Source organism: Chaetodon trifascialis, chromosome 2 (assembly GCF_039877785.1).
Source record: "Chaetodon trifascialis isolate fChaTrf1 chromosome 2, fChaTrf1.hap1, whole genome shotgun sequence".
Lineage (NCBI taxonomy): Eukaryota > Metazoa > Chordata > Actinopteri > Chaetodontiformes > Chaetodontidae > Chaetodon > Chaetodon trifascialis.
The window spans coordinates 4,554,668-4,575,403 of record NC_092057.1 but is presented as its reverse complement, the minus strand read 5'-3'; the positions used below and the strand labels follow the sequence as shown (position 1 = coordinate 4,575,403).

Genomic DNA, 20,736 nt, shown 5'->3' with positions numbered 1-20,736 from the left:
AGGCCTTGTGTCAGTGTGTTATCAGCTTCCAGAACAGTCTGAACGGCGGCCTCTGAACATGTGAGTGGACTTTGTCTTGGGATCCGGTCTTACAGGCTTCCAGGATGAAGCACAAAGGAGTGGCCTGGATGGTACACAGTATAAAAATGAATAAACAAACTCCCACTTCCAAGACAGTGTCACACGCCTGCCGTCTTTCCTCTGTGAGTGTGTGTGAAGACAAACAGAAGTCCTTTTATTTGGATCTTCGGGTCTAAAAATAGCTGCTGCGATTCTTCCAGTGGTAAGTCCTGAAGCTTTCCTCTTTCTCCTCCTGCTTTTCTTGTTTACTTCGCTGCTTCATATTCCCAAAAAAGAAATATGTGTCAAACAAAGGACAGCTCAGATGAGACTTCTCAAAGAAAGCAAAGGTGCGCTGGCCGGACGCCGCCGAGCCCTCGGACTCTTCTGCAGGAGCGCGGCGCCTGAATGGTTCTCGTCAGCGATCACAGGGTGGAGCTCGTGTGAATGAACAGATCTACAGCATCAAGACGAATGTGTGAACCTCAGGCCGTGTGTGTTTGGCCGTTTTGATTCCTTCAGCCTCTCAGTGATCATCTAAAACCGCACGGTGCAACACACCTGATACCTGTTACCAGGTGAATCCTAAACACCAGGAGAAGGGTCACCTATTTAACAAACTCCAGAGCTTTTTTCTTTGATTTTAGCGATGACTGTTTTATGTATGTGAGCCCTGCTCTCCCTCTCAGTCACTCATACTACAATACTGCAGTACTTCTCTGTGAAACACAGCATCTGATACCACAAAGGCCGTGTGAGCTGGATAGTTTATTCAAAGGCTGTGAGTAATCAGAGATAGAGTACGATATGAATGCATGAATAGACTCTGCAGTATAATGTGCTTTAAAACTCAGACAAAACCAGCACTAGGAAGAGGCTGACTGAGGAGGATGAGTCATTACAAACAACTAGTAGGACTAACAGATACAAATAAAGATTAAACCGCCCCCTAGTGGAAGCCATGGGGTACTGCTCGCCAGTATAACTACTGCTTTCAAAGCACTTCTTTTTATGCGCGAAATGCAAAACTGTGGCTTTTGTCCTGATAAAAAAACTAAAAATAAATTCAGTTCAGCTCTCAATAACATGTCGTTTCATGTAGTTTTCACACCTGAAGATCCACTCTAAGCTTTCTGTGAATCACCCACACGACCACAGAGTCCAAGTGCTCCTCAGACAGTGTGGTTCAGCTCATTCACTTGAATATATTAAGCCTGGATTATAATGTGAATAGCTCATTATGGGACTGTGATTCACAAAAAAATGTCATCTTACACACATTGAATGTCACATGCACACGTTTGCAATATGAAATGACCTTTTTAAATGACCTGACTGTTATTGTGGCTCAGCAAAAATTGAAATTTGGACCTTTTTTACTTAATAAAGCTGGCAGGAATACAGAAACATGCAAAGTGCAGAGAGGGTGGATGGTGGTGTGATGGAAATATGATGGGTTGCATCTCCTCGCAGTGCGACTAGTTTGATCTTAACGCTGTCAGATGAGGTAACGGCGTGCTCTGTGTTGGGTAGTCGTGTAGATGGACCTGCCGTTCTCTGACTTTGAGCTGACCTTCATCATCGTTGCCTTCGTCATCTTCTCACTCTTCAGTTTGGCTTCAGTCTGCATCCAACCACGAGAAGGACATCCAGGTACACACTCGTCCTCGGCTGTCATACACACACACACACACACACACACACACACACACACACACACACACACACAAATGTCAGTCTTCCCAACAATGCTCTTTCTCTTCCAGGAAAAAGTGTCCACGAAGCAAAGAAACTGCAGCCATTGAACAGAAAGCAGAGAGTGATCCTCAAGGAAGCTGGACAGAAGCCATAAAGCAAAAGAAATCTCTGGATCTGGTCTGATTTGTGTAAATGAACTGAAAACTTTTGAATCAAAGAGTGTCACTATGGGACATAGTGTTGATTTTTCAATGACAGGGCGACAATAAACTTGTCCTCCATGAACGGTGCAGTCTGCCTCTGAGCCGAGCGTTAACATTTTATATAAATGTGGAGGAAGTCAAGGTTTGATGTTTGTGCGAGTAAATAAACAAGTCTTAGGTAAGAAAACTGAAAGCGTTCAATCAAACATGGCTTGTGATTATTGCTTTAGAGCAGGAAGAATTAGATATGTTCAACAAAATGTGTCTTCAAATTTGGAGATGCCAAAATCCAGTTTGGCATCAGTGGTCCAGTATGCTCTTGTTCTAGGATGAGAGTGAAATGCTTGCTCTATAGCCCCATCTACAGTTTTCACAAGGAATCACAACAACGCTACACTAAAGAGGACCCTTACAGACTGAGCTTGATGTGGAAAAGCAGAAAGAGATCCACACTGCACCTTAAAACCAAAGTGACACTGGGTCTGCGTTAGGATTTAACAAACCCGGCGACTTCTGCCCCCTGAAGCCCTACTGGGGTGACATCCTGGGGGGTCAGAGGCCCCCCCTGTTGAGTTTGCCCCTTGACCCCTGGGCCCTCCGTCACTCCTCCGCAGTCAGCCGTCTAGATGCCGATGCGGACGGGAGGAGGCGCTCCTGAATAAAGACCGAGTTAATCAACCATCGTGAGATTCTATCTTCTTCCTGAGTGCAGGAGAAGAAGAAAACAAAACGCCGGCTCGTTTCAGCTGTGATGTGTCCTGATGGTCCGTACGGTCTGTGTGTGTATTGGGAGTTCGCGGCTGTTCATGTGTATATGCGGCCATATTGGCCAACTGGAGATAAAGGGTCTTAAGAGTAATTAAGCTCTGGCTGGCTGCGGCCCTCATTAACACTGACGACCTCATGGCATGACAACAGACCCACTATCACTGGAACAATGGACAACGAACTGACCCATCAGATCACAATCAACACCCGCACACACACGGGCAGACACTGGACTACACCCCAAAAAAATTCAGACATCACGGCACGAAGCAGAACAGAAGCAAAGACAGACGCCTCCATGCTCGGCGACGGCGGGCGACGAGGATCAATCAGACAGAGTTTGCTAATCCAACGAGGGAAATCATGTTACAGCAGCATGATCAACTACAGATTAAGACTAACAGGAGGATGAAAGAAGTGCAGATCTGCAGAACAAGACACTGAATGTGGAATAAAGACATGTGCTGTGTACAGAATTGTATGTATTATTCAAGATGGCACCGCACGAGTGAGTTACAGCAGCTCCGGCCGTTTTTCTGGACTCTAGACTAATCTTATCTTATATACACATCAAAAAACTGCTGGCAATAAATGAGAGAAAAAAGTGCAATAAGAACAGGTGGCTGAAAATATGTATAAACCATAAGAATGATAGAAACAGTACACACAGACTGCAGTGAAGTACACGCAGTAGTGTGTTCACCTGTCACACAGGTGAGCTGCTGTACAGGGTGAAAGAGCTGAATGAGACTCTTTCTAATTTCCCAGGAAACCAGTCAAGTTTAAAAATGTCTGGACTGGACAGGTACGCCTGTTTTTAGTTAATCCACTGGATTTAATACCTGAGAAATTAAATGACTTTATGACATTGATGCAAAATCACCGTTCTGCTGCCCACAAAGGTCTAATACAAGCAGACACGTTACAGGAATAGATGAAGATAGATGGAGTGTTTGTGTTTGGATGTAAGTAAGTACCTGTCCTCGCTAAATGTACCTGCGTGCTGAGTGGAAAAGAAACAGAGTCCTTTTATGACGGACTGTTCCTGTGAGCAAGTTTTATCAGAGAGGAAGGACTTTATCTGTGTGTCCTGGTCAGGACAGGAAGAAGAAAGTGAAATCCAGGAGGGGAGGAGAGGCAGGAGCTTCCTCTGCTGTCGTAAAGATCACAGCTAACGAGGACGACCATGACGACTGGAACAGCAGCAACAACAGCAGGTCTGAAGTCCGACTTTCCCGAGTTACACACTGGTCCACGACGCATTTAAAGTCACCAAACTGGCAAAAGAACGTGTGATAATGCACACGACACCACCTGCAGCAGATTCATATTTTCAAATCTGATCACTGATTTAAATCTCCATCATCATCATCATCATCATCATCGTCACCCTGTGGACGGTGTCTGTTGAGTTCGAAGACACATAGAATCAGATGGTATTCAGGGACAGGAGGCTCAGAGTGACTGATCAGATCAATACGACGGCTGGTTAGAAGGGAAATCTGACACGACAGCTAAGATTTGGTACAAATAATTCGCAATCATTTAAATTAGCCATTAATCTGCAGAATATTGTCAAGATTAATCATTCTATTAAGTCAGAAAACAATTAAAAAGGCCTTTCACAAGCTTCCAGAACCAAAAGTGTCTTCAAATTTGCTTGTTTTGTCTGAGCAACAGTTCAAAAATGTCTTCAATTTAAAATGACAGCAAAACTTCACTTTTTAAAAAGTGCGAATCAGTGAATTTTAGACATTTTTTGCTTCAAAAATTGTTCAAATGCTCTGAGAAATAATGTGTTCATCAGAAAGTGGATATTGTCTGAACTTTGCCTAAATTAATTAGTCTAAAATCTGAATTTTTTTAATCCTAATCCAGAATTATCTCATCAAAGAACAAGCAAATCTTAATATGAATCAAAGCAGACGTTCAATGTCCGTTTTCAGTACTTCAGTTTCTGATACACAATTGATTTTGGCACTAACGAAGCGAGCAGAAACGAGTCAACCAAAGAAATTAATGCATTCATTTTTATAGCTGCAAAGTAAAAACACTGAACCATTCTGCTGACTGATGATTTTACTGTTTTTCTCTGCTTTATATCACCATAAACTGGTTGTCTTTGGGTTGTGGACTGTTGAAGAAAATAGTGAATTCTGTACCAAACGCTAGTTATCGCACGCCAAAGAGTGACCTTTAACAGCAGAGCAAGGTTCATCTGTGCAGCGCAGCCCTGCCAGCATTGAAGCAGCTTAATACGAGGTTGCCCTCTGTGTGTGTGTGTGTGTGTGTGTGTGTGTGTGTGTGTGTGTGTGCGCCTCGTAGGGGAGTGTTTGAGCAGGCTGGGTAATCCCTGTAAAGACGTATAATCCCCAGGAAGAGCAAATATTACAACATGCTCTCCTCAGTCACAAAGAAAACCCGGTGGGGAGAATTCAATGCGATTCACTTGTTTCTGCTCCGAAGCGCTGAGAGGAAGAAGAAGAAGAAGAAGAAGAAGAAGAAGAGCGACTCGGGGAGAAACGCTGATTTGGCAGCAGTTGGATGAAGCAGATACCAGGTGGCTCTGAATGACAATGGAGTCCAAATTAGCATATTCAAATAGGGAAAATAAAAGTTTTTTAAAAGACAATGGCAGCTGAAATGCAAAGTGCAGCTCGCCACAGAAACAAACTACATACCTCAGCTGAGTGTGTGTGTGTGTGTGTGTGTGTGTGTGTGTGTGTGTGTGTACATGGATGTATGTGTTTGTTCCATGAGGAATCTCTGTCATTTCAAGCAACATTTTTGCAAACACCATAAAGCAATAAAAGCAAAGTTTCCAAAGACACTCACTCACACACACACCCCTAAAAGACACACACACACACACACACACACACACACACACACACACACACACACACACACACACACACACACACACACACGGAGAGACTGGCATCTTTTGTCTATTTTTGAGGGCTGAAGTGAGCTGACAGTCCAGATGCTTGTTCAAAGTCTCTGGGACCATTTCGAGCCCCCGGTCCATTAGTGTCCTGCTGCTTCTCTAATCCTCATTCACATGTAATGGCTGACATTTCATCTTAATGTGTTAATTCATTAGCTGGGTGCTGAATGGAGAGTCTCTGTCCGCAGAGACGGCCGTAAGCAGACACGCTAATGAGCCCCCGCGCTTTGCAAAAGCTGCCGGTGACCGCAGAGCTGACGCCGAGTGAACTGGGATACCTGCCGCAAGAAAATCGGCTGGTATACCCCCAACTGACAGCCTGCATCAGAGGTAGGGCTGTGAATTGTTGCATGTTTTGATGATAGTGCAGGTACAATAGGATGCAGGTACAAAACTCAAATGTTGAATGACTAAACACAAGCAGCTGTGCACCAACACCTAAAGAAACTATGATTTAGTGGGATCTATGGGCAAAATATGGCAAAAATAGAATAAAATACTCACACATGCTTTCATTTCTATATAAACACCATAAAAAAATGTGTTTTTGTTACCTTAGAAGGAGCTCTTTATATCTACAGAGGGAGCGAGGCCTCGTCCATGGAGCCATGTTGCACTGCCATGCCTCTACAGTAGCCTAGAACAGACAAATGGCTCAAGAGGCCTTTTTTAGCCACCACAGTAGGTTCTCCTACACGCTTGGAAGGAGCGGAGTGAGGCGAGGAATACTCAGTTGGCTGCAGTCAGTATCCTGATGGTTAGATGTCTCTGGATGCTACACACTGGACCTTTACATCAGGAGCTATCTGATGGGTGAGTAAAGAATAAATAACTAAGGTGATAAATCCGATCAAGCGTTCGGTGACCGTTCAGGACCCGACAGGTTTTCACGCTCGGTGCCAAAAAACATTCTGAGGCGCTAATGAGAGGATGAAATGAAGTGAAACGAGCGAACCGAACTCAACTTTTAGGGTTTTTAAGGAGTTATGCAAGCATTTTAAAAAAGTTTGATTTTTACGGGTCATGACAGGGATCGTTTTTTAGCCAAACATAGTTTTCTATTTAACCACACACCCTCCCCACAAAGACGGACACTCACGCACACAGACAGACAGACGCAGCAGACGGCATCCCAGACAGTCAGTCAGAGTATTGTTAGTCCAGTGCATCCCAGGATTCCACTCAGTCAGGGCTGAAATGCTCGGCGCAAACACCCCCCTCCACCACCAATACCACCACCACCACCACCCAAAAGCCCCAGATGTGTGTGTCCTCCTTAGTGTGCGGGGGTAGGGGACAACTGGGGGAGGAAAGATCTGGGATCTGCAACCTGCTACTTTCATGCACTGCTCCTTAAATCTCTCTCTATCTGTGGAAGTGATAAATCAACACCGCCTGCTTCTTCTGCTCCCTTAAAGTATTTCCATCACTGATAGTCGCACACACACACACACACACACTCATCCACGCATACACACCATGCAGCATGCAGGAGAGTGTGTGTTCAAGGGGCAGTTGGAGGGTAGGGAGGGGGCTTCCTGTCACTTGAATTACCCTCTACATGTGGGGTCAATATGTGCAGTACTGAAGTGTGTGTGTGTGTGTGTGTGTGTGTGTGTGTGTGTGTGTGTGTGTGTGTGTGTGTGTGTGTCAGGGGTTGAGGTGGGGGCTGCTGTGGGAGCTACACCCCTCCGTACTCCCCCCTCCCTCTAAAAGGCTGTATAAAGGAGGTGGGGGGACAGGCACCTTTGTCACTTCGCTCTCAGACACAGAGACAATCACGCTCTCGCTGGACACACAAACACTTTGGACACACACACTCCTTAGGGACATACTGATCATCCTGAGAAAAGAGGTGCTGGATTCTCCCACGGTGGCTCTTCAAGACTGAAACAGAGGAGAAAGACAGAACTGAACCACATCGAGCATCATCAGTCCAGCTCAGAGCCGGAAGGACTCTCCATACGTTTGGAAAAATAGCATCAACTAAGCTCATCAGACGCTAACTGCTGCGCAGCCATGAAGGTCTTCAACCTGTTCTACCTGCTCCTGCTGCTCGTAGCCGCTGTAGCACCAGTCTCCTCCGCCAGACCAGGTAAGCATCCCAAAACTTTGCTGTCCAGATTTCCCGACTGGCCGACAGGTGTCCCTTAAAATCCGCCCGGACAGTTCAAACATAGTCCCGGGCGCAGTTTTAAATACTGCGCTAAACACTGCGCAGTGTACGCTGAACGGCAGGTATCATAGCAAAAGTAGGATACTTCTGCTTATTGCTAGCTAACTCTCACTGGAGGGAAACATAGCGTTATTAGAAGTTGAACTTAAATCAAAAAAGAAAGCTGTAGTAATGAAAGAAGTGCGACAACATACTTACAGATAAAATGTGGCTCCGTCAGTCGTCATGGCGGGACGTAACTAACGCTAACATACGAATTCTATCAATTATGGAGTGTTCAGGCTTAACGCAAAGTCCGTAATTATGGAAACTCGAGTGGGAAAAACCGTTACCGTGAGCCTGCTTGTGAAACAGCCACAAAAAGTGTAAACGACCCGCAAAAGATCTGCAAAGTCAACCTCGCTGGCTAAACGAAATCAATCAGTTGCTGTTTACACCAGGACAATCGAATTAGCTAACTAAAAGAAATGTGTTTATTTTTGTTTTTATTTTTTTGAATCTTGCTAGCCAAACGGCTGCAAATTTTAAAAACAATAAAAATACTTATTCAGTCTTATTTTCAATGTACCTGGTGTGATAATACGACTAGAAAGTACGCTAACTTTTTTACGATTTGCACTTTTTACCAACACGGCCTGAATGCAGCATCAGCATAACTAACTTAAACTTGTTCGGATGTTAATTGATAGTTTAACATTCGTCTTTTAAACTTTTTTTAACATAAAGTTGACTACAAATGAGTAAAAGCCCTGTTTATGCGAAAGGTTTTGCTAACTGTAAAAGCAGACATCACGCTGCTCCTGCCTGTTGCAGCAGGTGCGCTTTTTGCGCAAATCCAGGCTGGTTTGCGGGTATCTGGTCCTCGGCATCGCGGCGCAGACTCACAGCCGTCGTTAAACAGAGAGGCTTTGGGCTCGAGGTCGTGATTAGGCTCATGCGATGATGGAGAGGAGAGGATGAAGGGTGGGAAGGAGGGGGGAGCGCCGCCGGGGATCGCGCGGCGACCCCGGTGAGCCCCTTTGTGCCCGGCTGGAAGGCACTCCGGCGCGCTTTTGTCAATCACGGTGTTAACACTCCATGCAAATCCCCGAGCTTTATTAACATGACATGGAGGAGCAGTGCCAAGTGTAAAGAAGCCTACCTTGAGGCGTGGGGAGCGGTTTCTTTCATGGAGGAAAGGGGGAGGAAGAGGGAGCCATAAAGTCATCTGGCAGTTTATCTCTTCCTGGGCTTGGCTGGCAGCCTGTGAACCGCAGGAGTCAAAGTGGATTTATTAGGGACGTTTAAAAATAATCATGTGTTAGGTCTGCGTGTCCCACTTTATTAGAAGGGGGTCGCCCTGTTTCTGGAAAATCCAAACAATAAAACCCATGAAAGCCGGCTTTCTCTATGGCCAACAGAGGACAAGTTAGGCCATAATCAGCCTTTGTAGGGTTAAAATTACACTTATTTGTAAGATGGTGACTGTAGAAGATGTTATTCTATCTCTTGTGGTGCTAAAAAGCCTGGCTGAGTTTCCTCTCCTCCATTTGGGATTAATTAGTTGCCGTCAGGTGATATGCAGGGGTCCACCTGCACACATAAATCGTGCTTTCACACCTGCAATTTGATAAGCAGTCCAGTCATTCTAGCAGTCTGACTTACATTACAATATGTTTTATAGGCTACACGTTTAATCTGCTTATGCAGGGGCTTTATTCTGTGCATTCAAATGAAAGCATCTTTTTCAGATTTCCTGAACCTGAGGAGGAAATATCACAGGCACCACTGCCCACACAGACGCTGCCTGCCTCTCCACTCCAGAGTACCCTTCCCCTGAGGTAAGCCGGACGCTCGTACATGTGTTTCTGTCTAAAAGGGGTTATGAACCAAGCCGTGCGATACGTGGAACCAAACCAGGTTACAGAGCCGGCAGGTGGCGGTTAAGAAGGTGTGTGTGATTAGTGGCAGGGGTGTGTGTTCACGCAGAACAGAGCAGGAGTGTGGCGAGGGGAAAAGGCTCAGACATAAATCTCACTAACGATGAAGAGGAAGGCTTTAGTGCCACGAGGGGTGTTTTGGGGGAGAGAGAGGGGGTTTTGATTTTAATTCCTGGACTCCTGAACACCCGCAGCCACTTAAAGCTGTTTTTGTCCTCCCCTGAACTCCTTTTGGCAGGATACTAAATTGTGTTTTTCCATTTCAGGTTGAAGCACAAGAGTGAGGATGGCACTAAGGACAGAAATGTGAATATAAAGCAACTGCAGTGTGCGGCCCAAACACCGTGGATGGGACTCATTACTAAGACAGACTGTGATGTGGGGGGAAAACAGTGGGACACCATGGAAACGCCATCCAAAGACTTTCATGTGTGCGCAGCTGCAAAAGTGTTCAAAATCAAGCTCGACTTCAGCTCCATGTCCATGTCTGTCTCTTCATCCCCAACAAAATATAAACCATGAAATGCTTTTGGCAGCCCTGTGGCCACAGATCTGGCTTTGTCCAGTTTCAAGCACCTTCCCTCATCATCCTCAGAAGCCAGTACTTGTGTAAAACAAGGAGAAGGAGCTGCAACATCTGTCGGCGACGCTCGACTTCAAAGCTACGGACCAAAGAGCTGGAAACATCTTAGTGACAGCAGCGATGATGAACAGCATCCGCAAAGTATTCCCACAAAGTGTTTATAATGCATGTATGCACTTGAAATGTTTATTGAATTACATTTAAAACTTTTTAATAAAAAATGTATCAGTGGACTGTTTTGTTCTTATGTGAGTTTGTGTGTTTTAAAATCAGGTTTTAAACCAGACTTCATCTAAATTCAGGGCGCTTTAAGCAGGGACAGAGTAAAGAAAATATCTTTATACATGTGAGCTAAAGGCCCCAAATCAAGCAGGACTCCTGCTACCTGCAGCACTCCGGGTAACTCCGGGCTCCCAGGAGAGGCCACATGGGAAAGGAGTCGTAAATGCAGCGCTCCCCGCGGAGTTACGGACGCCAGAGCATAAAGACATCACAATGGGGAGCAAACGCCAAGGGCTCAAACGACGACCTCGATATTTCGTTAACGCAGATTCCCGCGAGTGTGGATATTTAACACGGGGAAGGGCGAGGCGGGAAAAGACATTCACACCGGCCGATCTTTCAGCTCTCACGCTGTATTACACTGAATGAACGTCAGTGCAACAAAACACTGAACACTGGCTTCCCTGACGTACCGTGGCATCCTGAAAAGGCTTCAACATGAACAAAAACATGAGAACATTAAAGATTTATTGGAATCAGATCACAAAAACACACACTCAACACCAAATGAAGCATTTACACACATATTCAGACATAAAATAGCACTTTTTACAGCGTTGCTAAATCTCTTTCTGTTGTTTGACCCTGATAAAGTGCCCCCCCCCATCTCCTGCTCCTTCCTCCTTAGTGCAGATGATCTTTAAAACTTATTTTCTGATTCTCTCACAGTGAAACAAGCGGCGGCACACACAGGTCGCTGGGGGTCGTAAGACAGTGATAAAAACCCCTCACCTCTGATCTGTGACCCGTGACTCCCCTCCTCCTCCTCCTCCACCCACTTCTTTAACTGTCCTCCACTTACAGCTCACCTCCTCCTGCGTTATCTGTCCATCTCAGGTGAGGATGAACCCTCCCGTCTTAAGCCTGTGCGCACAGGAGCTCGTGTGCTCAGGGATTTCCTTACTTTTAGTCTTTTATCCAGTGTTTCTTCCAGCGTCAGCCTTCTCCTTCACACCCACACCTCCCCTCAGCTCTGCGTCATGAGAGCAGAGAGGCTCCAGTGTGTGATGGCTGGTTCCCAGGGAGGAGGAGGAGGAGGAGGAGGAGGAGGAGGAGGAGGAGGAGGAGGAGGAGGAGGCCGGGCTGTGGTCAGTGCTGAGCGGTGAGGTTGAGCAGCCTCTTGCTCAGCAGGGTGTTGTGCTGTTTCAGGTACTCGATCAGGTCGGCCTGCTTCTCCACCACCTCCTCCAGGCTGGAGCCCTCTCTGAGACACAAATAAATAAATCCTGAATGAGTGACGTCTGCAAACATTTAGGTCCAAATCATCAAGCCCGTCTAAAAACACAACGGATCAAATAAATGTTCCACAACGGCTCCATTAAAACAACGATTGTGCGAAGTTTCACAGCTGGTCCAGCTGAAGATGACAATGGATTTTAAAAGTTATGTTTCAGTAGAAGAGCACCGGAGACTGAAACACAAAAGGTTTGCACCAATTCCTGTTTGCTCATATATTCTTATGTCACACTATGAGCATTAGGTGGGGATCAAAGCTTAATTTCTGTGATTTTCTGAGGAAGTTTTCCTGCATTTGGACCTAACATGAAGGAGCCCTCAATGACTTAATGACTCAAAGTATTTCAGGCTTTGTTTAACTGGTTCTGTTATCTTTGCGCATAAGAGGTGATTATTAAATGGCAAAATTACTACTGTACTCTCAAGAACGCGCATTTAACATTTCTCTCTGCTTATCTAACTTCATGCTGCTGAAGCCTTCGTGTTAATGAGGCAGCATTCGATTCAGACTGGAGACGTGCTGCAGAGAAAATACTGCAGTTTGCATCACGGAGAGGCGACTCAGAGGATGATTCAACTGCGAGAGCGACTCTTTTATGACACGGTGCACATCTGTGAGTGGCTATGGCCAGCGTGTGTGTGTGCGTGTGTGTGAAATGTGTGTACCTGAAGCCGGTCTCAGTCGGCAGGCTCGAGATACTGAAGTTGTGCGAATGCTCTTCTTGGCTCACGTCTGGTGCAGCTCGCTCCCTGTTGAACTGCATCACTTTGACTAAAACCACAAGCCAAAGAAAACATCTGTCACTTTTCTGATCATGTCTTCAAACTGGCGTTTTATCTGGTCATCAAGACACGCAGACACTGCTGCGCAGGGAGAGCTGTCCCACAGACATTAATCACTCAGGTGAGAAACAGCACACATTTGTTGCTTTACTGTTTTCCATCCCACTCCCTCTCCTAAACACACACAGGCTGTTATATCCTGCACTTAGTCCTTATGGGCTGCCATATCCTGCACTCAAACCTCTCGTTCTCACACCCTAAAAAACACACCTTTACACAAGAGGCGGGCTTAGCGGCGAGGTGTGGAGCATACAGTAGCTGAAAGAAAAAAAATATGGGAGATGTCGGCGCTGTTTGAATTAAGATAAGGCCGAGGTGTGTGTGTGTGTGTGTGTGTGTGGTTTGCAGGGCGAGTGTGTGAGGAAGGGCAGAGGGAGGAGCCGGCCGAGGATTGATAAGACTCGAGTGTCATTAGCCAGAGGAAATTGTCAGGGAGGCTCTAAAGAGCGCTATCTTTACTTTGCTCCAGTGCAGCATCGCGGCATCCACACTCACACACAATCTAGAGAAATACTGCACATTCCTGCATAATGAGGCCCTAAATCTGTGTGTGAGTGTGTGTAAATACAGTAACAGTAAGCAGGTATGTGAGAGAGAGAGAGACATTCCAGAAAGGCAGAGGGATGAAGAGGTGGAGAGACGTGATGATGAGTGTGTTTGTGTCAGAAATGACGAGGAAGGAAGTTAAACTGCTGTCAAATATTTCACTAACTACCAACAGGGTAAAATTTCTTCTGTTTTTTTTTTTTCCACACATGACGAGTGTTTGCATGTACAAACAGAAGTGAGAATAACCAGGAGAAGGTCACAAAGCATTTATAATCGCAGCAAACTGTTAATATTAGGAGGTTGATAAATGTTTGCTTCAAAAATCGAGTGAAGTTGTTCAGATGGAACAATCATTTGTAAGATTGAGTATTTCATCAGGTTTTATGTACTCTGATTTCAGCCATAATTTCACCAAAACAACCATTTAAGTTGCATAAAATAACCAGAGAGTTGGTTCTGTTTGGATTATGAGCAAACCTGTAAACACGCTGTGAGTTAGGGCGCATATAGAAAAGGACCAGGACGTCCAGGAAGTTCTTCAGGTCTGTGGAGTTCAGTGTGTTAGAGACAGAGACACCAGGACGGATGGATGGATGGACAGAGCAGTGTGAAGGAAGTGACACATTTCACACGTCCTTGTTAGAGACTCACACGCTCACATGGCTGGACAGACCTGGTCTGCTCACATCTGAGAAGCTTCAATTGCCCATTAAGAAGTGCACATTTCCAGGTGATAACGCTGAAGCTGCAGAGGTGCTAACAGCTAAGGTACCGCATAGAGTGCTCCCAACTAAGCACCGCCTGAGTCAAAATCAAAGACCTGGAGGGAAATGGATGCCCACAACTAAGGAGACTGAATAGAGTGTCAGAGGACGAAGGAGAGGAGGCCTGTGAACGCCTTTTAGTTTCACCACAGGACACTGAATGAGGGGAGAGTCCACAAGTCTGCGGTCAGCTGGAAAATAAATCCTGCTCATGAAACTGTGTCAGTTCTACAGCATCTACATTAAAAACTACAAACCTTTGTGCATATAACTAACATATGTTTCACAATTAAAAATGATGAGGATCATATCATATCACAGTTACAGTGTGGGTACTTCTAAAGGGAGAGTACAGCTTGTAAATGTACTGTAATGTCGGACTGGCACTGATTTGACTGCAGAAAGCTGCATATTTCCAGCTAACATGCAGATCTGCCTGATCCTGATCCTGCTGTGAGTTTTGTGCTGGTTCGGTACAGCTCAGTCTGGATTACTGTGGAGGTATTATGGTATGACTTTAAGTTTTTAAAGTTTTTCCTCCCATAGAAACAAAACAAAGAGAAAAAACAGACACATTTCCACCAGATTAGATATGATAATGACGCTACAGTCTGAGGAAAAACACTGAGGCCATCGGTTTAAATGATGGTGAAAGTGAAGCATGTAAGGTCTGGTGCAGTGATGTGGATGAGGTGAGGCTTTTGGACTGATCATCACTCTGTTTGGTCACATGGTCACATCATGCCATGAGATCTGAAACAAATCTGCTAACTTTTTAGCACGATTTTGTATACTTGGGTGAATACTGTTAACATATCAACACTGAGATAATGCTGTGATAATTATAGTGATATTTACTTTGGACAGATCAGAACGATAAAGATATTTATGATCAAAAATAAGTTGAGTTTCAAACATTCTTTGAATATGTCGGTCCTCACTCTTACATCAAACAGCACAAGGGGTTTGTGTGTGATAGGGCTATACTGTAGGTATGTGTATCTGTGTGTGTGTGTGTGTGTGTGTGTGTGTGTGTGTGTGTGTGTGAACCCTGTGCTCCTGTAGGCAGAGGAGAAAGATGTATTCGAAGTTAAGCCTTTGAAGGCCAAGACACGGCTTTGATGTGCATGTAGGTCTATAGAGGAGAGTGTATTCATGTTAAAATGAGAGAGGCAGAAACATACAGCCAACCTCAAAGACACACACACACACACACACACACACACACACACACACACACACACACACACACACACACACACACACACACACTTACAATGATCATGCACTTCAAAGAGAAGTTGAACGAGGCCTTCCTGTATGGACTTCATAGCTGCAGGAGTTATATCTCTCCTTCTGCGTCTCCTCTTAAAAGAGTTTCTTTGCTCCTCGTGAACACGCTGATGTCACCTTGACTCTGCATCATTCGGTGGATTTGCGCGTGTGTATGTGTGTGCGTGCTTAAAAAGGTCCGCGCTGCGAGGCGTCGCTCGGTTCGCGTCGTGCCTGGCTGCACTGATCTGAGCAGGAATGCAGCGAGCGCACACAGATACACCCCTCACACACTGGATCACCCTCACTGTAAACACAGGGACAATGTGTGTGAGTGTGTGTGAGCCTCCTTGTGTTTGGGTGGAGCGGGCTGAGGGTTACCCTTTGGCTAGGTTAAATCCTAATGCCTCTTATCTTCTCTCCCTGACTCTCTGGTATCTCCAACCCCAATCTGTGCCCCTCAGCTGCCAAACACACCTTTAATATGGATTTCCTTTGATTACAGATTCTTCAATATCCTATCCTCCAATGTCCCGTCCTCCAATGTCCTGTCCTCCAATGTCCCGTCCCCATCTTTAATAGCAGTCTTCCTTTCCATACTTGGAGGAAGGTCAGTGTATTGGAGCTCACCTGACATTCTGGGGAATATCTAAATGTTTATTGTCCATCACTGTTAACACGGCACGGCCTTTAAAAAAAATAAATAAATAAATAAATAAATTCTTAACTTAAACTTAAATTCTGCCCAAGTTTCAGTCTCTAATTTTAAGAAATATTTATTTTCCTATTTCTCAAACTTATGAACTACATTAAATTCAACCCAAACCACATCTCAGTTTGTCTTAACACAAAGTGACAGCCCAGAATAAGAAACTTCTGGCACTCGCCTGTTTCCAAAACAGACATATTTGGGGTGGTAATCATAAAGTACTGAGGTCTGATAGCAGCATTAAGTGAGAATTTAATGTGAGGATTGAATTTATTATCACGTAGCCCAGAGTTATAGGAAATACTGAATTAAATAAATATAATTAAATACACAACTCCTCAAAGACTACCTGCAAAAATCCTGTTTTTTTTATTTAACATTAAACTACTTTAATACCAAATTCCCATTGCATAGGTGTCAGCAGAGCTGTAAGAGGCGTCCTTTCTGTCTTTGAAGATCTTAAAGTTGGCTTGAGAGTTCTTGATGCTGAAGATGGAGTCTGAACTTTCCCTGCAAAGGTCGCTAAAACACAGAGATGCTAGCAGCACTGTGAGGCTGTGAGCTTTGGGTTAAAAGCTAACATGCTAACAAGGACAATGACAACCAGCTGATGTTTAGCTGGTATATTGTTTCTACCATGTTCACCGTCTTAGCATAGTGTATTAGCATGCTAACATTTGCTTTTCTGATCATGTCTTCAAAGTATTTAGTCTTTAACTAAAGTTCTGGACAAACTGGATATTTTTCCAGTGGAGTGGTACCAGAGGAAAAGTCAGAGGACCACTGAAGTCACTGGGATTCATCCTCTGGGGATCACGACTGGATGTGCAAAATGTCACAGCAATCATTCCAGAGCTGTTAGCGGTGGATTGACTGACCGAGCGACAATGATGAAGGGACGTTTGCAGCAACTAAACTAAATGTTGTACAGGTGACGTCTAACAATTGGTAAAAGAAATACTTACAGGCCCAATGCAGAACTCAAACCCACACAAACCAGAATATTAATGCAAAACAAGACATCAAGCCGAGTCAAACTGGGGAACGATGTGTGAAAACAGTTGTGAATGCCGTCCATGCTTTCTTTCCCACATGCTCTCTTAAATACCTTTTCACAGCCAGCGAAGTCAGGGTTTACAACATGGGCAGTGTGCTCTGTTGTGTTGCAAAGTGATTTAATTCCTCCCTGGTTAAGTTTTTGCAGATTATGGCTGTTTCAACAAGGCTACCAACAAAGTGGGCCAGAGGGAGTTCATTTCAAATTCAACCAATTAGTTCCTGAGGCAGAGAAAAAAAGGACAATAGATAGAAATAAAGATAATTATGGGCATTATCCAACAAGGTTTGCTGGTGTTTGTATCAGGAGAGAGAGCGGGAGGGAGGGAGGGAGGGAGGGAGGGAGGACAGAGAGCTGAATGGCTGATTGTCATGCTGTCGAGTCTGAAAAGGGCAGGGCAGGTATTGTGATGCGAATGTACTCAGATAGAGAGTGGGGGTAGTCTGTGTGCTTGTGTGTAATCTATGGGGTGTGTCTGTCCATATACCTCCACTGATATTAGTAGGACTGGTGTAGAGTATCGCTCTTACAACACTGGAATACAAAAAGTGTCACGTTATCATACCGACTGATATCGTGTTTCCTTCTCGTCACTCACAAGACTCTTATGTTGCACAGTATGATAATTAACATTAAATAAAGTGAACTGAAAGTAAAGAAAGTGACACTGCGATCCAGATTAGAGCCACACTGTTTCCAGTTGTTCCTGATGTGAGGAATCTTTTTTAGTTTCATTTTTAAGGTCTATATTCGTTCAATATATTTATTTTACCACTGAAGTTGGTTTCTTTCCTCATATTTCAGGTAAGATTTTATTAAGTCAGTCTCTTAGTGTAGAGGAAAGACAGCTGGAACTGAGGAAACTCAGGGTGTGCTAATGAAAGCAAGGGATTAAGTTTGGCTGTGCAATGCATGTTTTCTGTTTTGGATGGGAGCAGGCACGTGTGTGTGTGTGTGTGTGTGTGTGTGTGTGTGTGTGTGTGTGTGTGTGTGTGTGTGTGTGTGTGTGTGTGGGTGGGTGGGTGGCTGTGTGCATGCCTTAAAAGTCTGATGTACATCATGCAATCACACTTCAGTCAACTACACGAAAGTCTGCCGTCATCTAAAAGACTCACGTTGCAATCCCAGAGTGAAATCATCTTACCCAGTATTAAAATATTCTGACATCAGCTCACCTGTGTAATAGAGCAGACACGGTAAGGCCACCAGGAGCTCCACGGCCAGGATGGTGAGCAGCATGTAGATGTGGACAGTCAGTGATAACTGGGCAGCCAGAACAACCAGCAGCAGAACATTTCCTGCACACAAATATACAGGAACACAAACACGTTCCTCCTTTAGCACTACTGCCACCTTGTGGAGAAAACTGACCTCTACACGTGCAGCAGAACAAACAGATTTACAGTTTGCCTGACAACACGAGTGCAGTTGTACCTGCAGAGTGAACGTTGAGTGGCAGGTGCTTCAGTCCCTGCATCTCTCTGTAGAATCGCAGGTATCCTCTGCTCCTGGCCCGGCTGTGGTGGTGCTGTGCACACCCGGTGAACAGCAGGACCAGCACCCATAAACACACCTTCCCAAACAAAATGACGCTGTCGCCTCGCACATTGCCCAAAATATTCATACACACCTCCTCTTGGCCAAATTTCAAGACACACAGCACCGCCAAACACACTGACAACACCACGTACACCACCTGAAACAGAGAAGAGAGCACAGAGAGTGAGACAGATGTACGTGGTCAGAGACATCAGACACTTTGACTACTATCACACACAGAAAACAAAAAGGTCACTGAAAGCAACCAGGTCAAGAGGGCAGAGGGGATGAATGCCAGATGAGTAAGATTACTCTTGATAAGTTTAAAGTTTCTAAGCATTTTAGGGCTGCAACTATTAATAGTAGTAATTATTTCCTTCATTACTCGATATGTTGTTTAGTCTATGAAATATTAGAAAATCAAAAAAAGCCCACAGTGCTCCACAAACAGCCCTAAACTCAAAGATAATCAGTTCATCGTGATAAAAGACAGAAACAGCAGCAAATAAAACAAATATCTGGCACTTCTGCTTGGAAGCAGGAACTCAGACATCATTCCATCGATTATCAAAATAGTTGCCAACAAAGTTTCTGTCAATTAATCATTTAAGTAATCACTACAGCTGCAAATCATTGACGATTACATAACAACAGTACCAGGATATCAAAATGAAATAAGAATAATCACCACAAAAATACTATTCTGAACTATTCTGAAGCATTTTCAGTCTTATTTGTGGGAGAAACCAGGTCTCACGTTCACAAAGTTACAGCTGATATACTGAGCAAACGCAATGTGTGTAAATGTATGCGTATCATACATGCAGTAAAGACAGCAGGCCAGCATGGCAGGCTGTCGGTACGGTCTGAAACTCTCTCCTGATGGCAGAGTGGAGGGCGTCAGCAGAGATCAGAGGTCCATCCACCAGAGAGTCCTCCTCAAGGCTACGTGACATGTCTAGAGAGGGGCCCGCCTGCTGAAATGAACACCACGTTATTAAGCAGTAGGCCCGTTTTTAAGTACAGATTAGTTAATGTAACTGCAAAAATATGATATTTATATGTCTTACAGATAAATTACAGACATGTCATATTTAGGTTGGTATGGCATGTTTCACATACAATGCACCATTGATTATTTATGCACACTGGTCTAGAAAACTCACCGGATGAAACTTTCTGACTTGACATCAGTTGTGATTTGCACATATTTTTCTTTTTAACTGCATCCTGTTTCTTTCCCTCCTCTTTTATATTGTGTCTCCAGTATTACAACAGTGGTTATAAAAGTCCAAAGCATATTTGTGAAAAATAAATAGTGATGAAGTAATAATCTAGTAATAACTAAGGGCTCATTCCTCATGAAACCAACCATGTAATCACTAATAAGTGCTAGCTGCTCTGCTTAATGTAGTTACAAGCTGCGCCACAACAATCTCATTTCAACATTCACACTGAAAACAGGAAACAGCTGAGAAACAACGACACAGCAGCCCACACACGTACATTTTACCACGTTTTAAAGCTGTTGGGAGCTAATGGTCTGCTAATGTGGTCATTTGTAAAAGAAAACTGTTGCTACACGACATAAAGTCAGTCATATATGCTGATATAGATATGCTGTTTCATATCTTGTTGACTGTTAGCTAACCAGGCTAACTGCCACACAGTACTGCTCTCTTTAAGCTAACCGTAAACATGGCGACCAGGTAACGTTAATGACCTGTACGTACAGCATAAAGCGGAGGTCCCTTTGAGTCCATTTTTATTTTTGACGTCCGACGTTTTTAAAGAAGTCGTCACAAAACAATAATAAACAACCATCAGTTTACATGCTAGGAAAGGGGCGGGCAGGCAAATACTGGCGCACTTCCGGTTCCTCTATTTAATGACTCCGGTCTCTGTTCAGCTTTGGTTCCGGGAAGATTCGTCAATTTGATTATACTGATTAAAAGCAGAATCTTTTGTGCTTGTATTAAATAAGTTGAGATTTTTCTGCAGGTTTTGTTAAAAAAAAACGTTTTGAAATTTGGGATGGTGTTGCATTTGCATTGTAAAGCTCTAATTTCTATTTGTGCAGAGCAGGTAAAAGCCTTGGAGCCCCAGGAAGTCTCTCCAAGGCCCTCAT

The 20,736-nt window shown here is 44.4% G+C and overlaps 3 protein-coding genes across 5 annotated transcripts in view; 2 read left to right on the top strand and 1 right to left on the bottom strand.

Moving 5' to 3' along the window:
- The window catches only part of anxa5b (annexin A5b), a 397,957-nt gene that overhangs the window by 327,734 nt on the left and 49,487 nt on the right, over positions 1–20,736 (top strand). The gene's annotated exons all lie outside the window — the stretch shown is intronic.
- On the top strand, positions 7,476–10,092 carry apela (apelin receptor early endogenous ligand). The gene is made up of 3 exons (XM_070991076.1): positions 7,476–7,774; positions 9,586–9,675; positions 10,041–10,092. The coding sequence occupies exons 1-2, from the start codon at positions 7,699–7,701 to the stop codon at positions 9,672–9,674; spliced, it is 165 nt and encodes a 54-aa protein (XP_070847177.1). The 5' UTR covers positions 7,476–7,698; the 3' UTR covers position 9,675; positions 10,041–10,092.
- On the bottom strand, positions 11,092–20,488 carry tmem192 (transmembrane protein 192). Of its 2 annotated transcripts, XM_070982806.1 has the most exons (7): positions 20,342–20,467; positions 19,430–19,585; positions 18,504–18,765; positions 18,245–18,367; positions 12,542–12,647; positions 11,684–11,843; positions 11,633–11,653 (listed from the first exon to the last, which is right to left on the bottom strand). In XM_070982806.1, the coding sequence occupies exons 1-6, from the start codon at positions 20,369–20,371 to the stop codon at positions 11,729–11,731; spliced, it is 792 nt and encodes a 263-aa protein (XP_070838907.1). In that variant the 5' UTR covers positions 20,372–20,467; the 3' UTR covers positions 11,633–11,653; positions 11,684–11,728. The 2 variants fall into 2 exon arrangements, with proteins under 2 accessions (XP_070838917.1, XP_070838907.1); XM_070982816.1 differs by having other exon boundaries at positions 11,092–11,843; positions 19,430–19,582; positions 20,342–20,488.